This window comes from Mya arenaria, chromosome 10, assembly GCF_026914265.1.
Source record: "Mya arenaria isolate MELC-2E11 chromosome 10, ASM2691426v1".
In the NCBI taxonomy this organism is placed as follows: domain Eukaryota; kingdom Metazoa; phylum Mollusca; class Bivalvia; order Myida; family Myidae; genus Mya; species Mya arenaria.
Window position 1 is genome coordinate 59,896,299 of NC_069131.1, and position 4,284 is coordinate 59,900,582.

The window sequence follows — 4,284 nt, forward strand, 5'->3', positions numbered from 1 at the left end:
ATAATTGTATTTGAGAACTTACATTTGAACATCTAGGTTAGAATTGTTAAAGGTACATATTACTAGATGGGTTAGGATTGATAATGCGAACTAGGTAGATTCAACATTTATGTAAGCTTTTGGCATGGCTAGCTTGTTTTGTTTCATTGTTTTTCGATTTTGTTTTGTTTTTCATAGTGCTTAGGTTTTGACATATGGTAGGAATGGAATAAAGTCTTCAATAAGAAAATACAGAAACAAAAATACCTCTGTCTTGATAAGTGCATCCTAGTGATGACCTTGACCTGATATCGTTTGATGAGAAGTACAATACATGTTATATGCATGTCTTAATGTAGAAAACAGCTCTGCTAAGTGATTTTTAAATTATCTCGACGACGGTGTAGGTGTGGCATTCACTGTGACCATATGGTAGTGTATAAGTGCTCTGTATGGTGCCATGGTACGGTGAACAAATGTGATGAGTGGTTTGTTTTGTTTCAAAACGTTCTTTAGGAAGGGTGAACAGTTATAGGAAACTTGTACCTAAGTGTGGCATTTACATTGACGATACTGCTATATAAGTGCTCTGTAAGCCGCATGGTGCGGTGTACATTTGGGCAAAATGGTTTGCTTTTACATACTACAGAGGTAGAAGAATAAGAGAGTGAGCGGCCTGGAAGACGACTTTTGTCCCCTATGACGGAACATGAATTAATATTGACATTCGCTCTTGCTGCTGCCATGATCCGGTGGATTATACATGTTTAGTGCTTTGGTTAATTGGCAAAGAAATGTTGCATTGACATTGACGTAATATTACTTGATTATGCTTAAAGCATGATGCAGTGGTACTGGAGGTATTTGTGTTGTTTTCGAAGCCTTCGGTATGTTGCAGAGCCATGAAGTGGCAATTGCCAGTTGAAATTGAAAGAAACTGACCGGAACGTGGTGTTTGCAAGTTGTCTAGATATACTATAAACCTATGTATACATATATCTCCATTGGTTGACAAGTTAATCAACATACACGTCATAGGACAGGCGGTCCTAAAAAACCTGAGTGCGTATTATATACATCTATATAAAGCGAATCAAGTTATCTACTGAGTTGTCATTCATGTAAAATAAATAGTACTTGATGTTGAAGATATCTATTTGTACTTCAAATCAGAAAATTATACCCATATTTTTTTATTCTAATATTATAACCACACAAATGTTACCTTTGATAAAGGGCGTACTGGACACATTTTTGCGTTAATCTTACAACAAAAGATGATTTGAACAATAATTTGATCTATTATACCTTATAATAATTTATATCTAATTTGGTATTTATTCACTACGTAACCGTTTTGCAGAGGAATTGCTACACTATGCATCCGTATGTTGGGGTATGGACCAAATCGGAATGTGTTCATAGAGAAAGTATCTACAGTGGGTGGGTTGTTTCTTAAGGTAGGCTTAAACAGAACTTTTAAGTATGCTTGTAACAATGGGGCGGTGGTCTTTCTTCTTACGTTGATCATATTAATATCATACAAAATGTTAATGACATACAAAAGAGGTATTAAAAATTAATGTTGCCATCAACTCTATGTAATTCACATAACAGTTCTAAGAAAATGAGGAAATTCCATATTATGAAATACTTCATTTTCCTTCGTCATTTCAACACGATTTCACTCATCATTTCCACCATGTAATATGTTTATGAAATACATCCAGAATTCACTATTAATTAATCGAACGAACATCATGCGTATGAAATAAAAGACTTTACTGAATATTTGATATCTTCATAGACATTAATCATATTTCTAATGTTAATTAATGTCACCCATCGGCTAAAGCTATTTGTTCTGAAGTTTTATATAAAAAACGAAAATCACAATGGCATTTTAAGAATCTAAACTGGCGGACTGTCAAAAATTTCAGCACGGCATGTTTCCATATTTCCATATAAAATATAACAAAGTACATGGAAATAGATGAAACAAATTCATACACACATAAAGTATGTGGCAAAAAGCAATGAATGCAATAATTACAAGTTTAGATAAAAACCATAGACGTTTCTTCTGAACACAAATATAATATTTATATTATAACGCTTATAAAGGAACGATTGTTTAAGCATACTGTAGACATTGCTATGCGTGATTTAAAATACTCGTTGTATTTTATACATGACCGGCACACACATAATGGACTTAAAGATGCACTCTTACTTCCAAATAAGATTCACGACAATTAATAATATTGTTGTAATACTCCAAAAATGATGAATAAATGTCGAAAACAATGGTTCTTACGAAGGATACCGAGTTTAATTTGAAAGAAATGAGCATAAAACACGGTATTTCTTCATTATAAGACTAAAGTAGATCACAGTAAATATTTTAGCATTCACCAATCATTTAATATTTTGCGTTTTCAGCTTTTAAATACACGGTTACACTCTTGTGATCAGTAGTTAATATTTTCCATAAATGCATTATTTAGTAAGTAGTTAAAAGTTTTATCACTCATAATTTATGTTTGTTATACATGTGTATGTATAGATTTTGAATAAGAGTGTCACTTTAAGAGATATATGTCCTTTTACAGCATTCGATTAAATTATCAGTATCTAAATAAAAGTATGTGATAGGGACTATACTAACCATCTAATACACAAATCGGGAAAAAATGTTTTTATTTAAATTTTTAAAGCTACGTAACCCGTCTAAATTTAAATCATGATAGATATCATTTGGCCTTACCACACGAATGATTTGCCCTGGATTCAAACAGCTTAATAAGGGATTTTCGACAAACGTTTGTAGATTAAAAAACAGCGCAACGTAAATATTTTATCAGTGTTTCATCTTAAAAGGACACAAAAATAAACCCATTCTAAATGTATTTCTCAATAGAGTCTACCTTTACAAATATTTCGACATTGATTCCAAATTTTCATACATCTGTTATATGTTAACCATTAAATCAGCTGGAAAAATGGAAATGCTATGGTTTATTATATATGCAGTAACGTTTGGAGCCGTTTACTCAGAGCGGGAACCTGCGTGTTCAAGGTTTCACTATGAGGAAAAGCTCTTAGAAAAGATGGTAAGATCGGAGTTCAAAATGGATGCAATTGACGAGAACTTCAAAACGGTTACTGATTCAATCGAGAAAAGGTTCCAGACAATTTCAGGTAAAGTTTAAATATTTTTTACTCTTTTTTCGAATAAGTCGCATCTGTACTTATGGAGTTGATTTAAAAGTAATATATTTCATTGTTATCAACTTGTTCACATTTATATTCCGTTTAATTGAAATACAATAACATGAACCATTTTAGCATGATTGATATACAATGGAAATATAACAAATTTGAGTTTTATGACTTAAAGTTGACATAAAAAGTATTTTCATTGTAGACATAGCTGGCAAGTTGGAAGACCTAAAGAAAGAAATAGAAACATTAAAAACAGTTGACGTTGAAACGTTAAAGACAGTTGAAATAATAAGAACAGCAGATGTCGCAGGCAGCAGTATCTACACAAGATGGGGCCGACGATCGTGTCCTGGTGATACAGAATTGGTGTACGAGGGGTTTGCAGGGGGTGGCTATTATTCAAATAAAGGAGCAAGCAATAATTACATATGCCTTCCCAAAGATCCAGTCTTCGACGTTGATGGGCGAAATGCGGGGACTGTAAATCTCATCTACGGTGCTGAGTATGAGACTAGTCACTCTAACTTGCAAGAACACGATGTTCCATGTGCTGTTTGTCGGGTTGTTGGAAAAAGCATTGTCATGATCCCAGCGAGGAAAGTATGCTACAGCGGATGGCATACGGAATACTCTGGTTATTTGATGTCATCTTATGAAGGACATACTGGGAACAAGGATGTAGTTTGTATGGATGGATCTCCTGAGGCAGCTGAAGGAACAAACAGTGGTAGTCAAGATGGCGCATTGTTTTATTTTGTTCAGATTGGGTGTGGGGCGTTAAAATGTCCTCCTTATCGTACAGACGTGGATTTAACGTGTGTTGTTTGTTCAAAGTAGGCTCCATATTATGTAACACGATAAACGGATGCAGGAGTTGTCTTCTCTATTAAACAAATAATGGTTTCATTATAAATGGTATGGTCTTTAATAAAATGGCGACATTGATAAAAGTTTATTACATAATATGAGTTATGAATAGTAAATGAGTTGTTATAATACATTCATATATATGAGTGTTTTATTTGCAACAATTATCAGAGCTAAAATGTTTTATGCTATTAGATATGTTATAGCAAGCTC

The 4,284-nt window shown here is 33.4% G+C and overlaps 1 protein-coding gene across 1 annotated transcript; it reads left to right on the top strand.

Moving 5' to 3' along the window:
- The first annotated feature begins 2,981 nt into the window (after positions 1-2,981).
- LOC128204869 (uncharacterized) lies at positions 2,982-4,077 on the top strand. The gene is made up of 2 exons (XM_052906273.1): positions 2,982-3,180; positions 3,407-4,077. The coding sequence occupies exons 1-2, from the start codon at positions 2,982-2,984 to the stop codon at positions 4,039-4,041; spliced, it is 834 nt and encodes a 277-aa protein (XP_052762233.1). The 3' UTR covers positions 4,042-4,077.
- Positions 4,078-4,284: the final 207 nt, after the last annotated feature.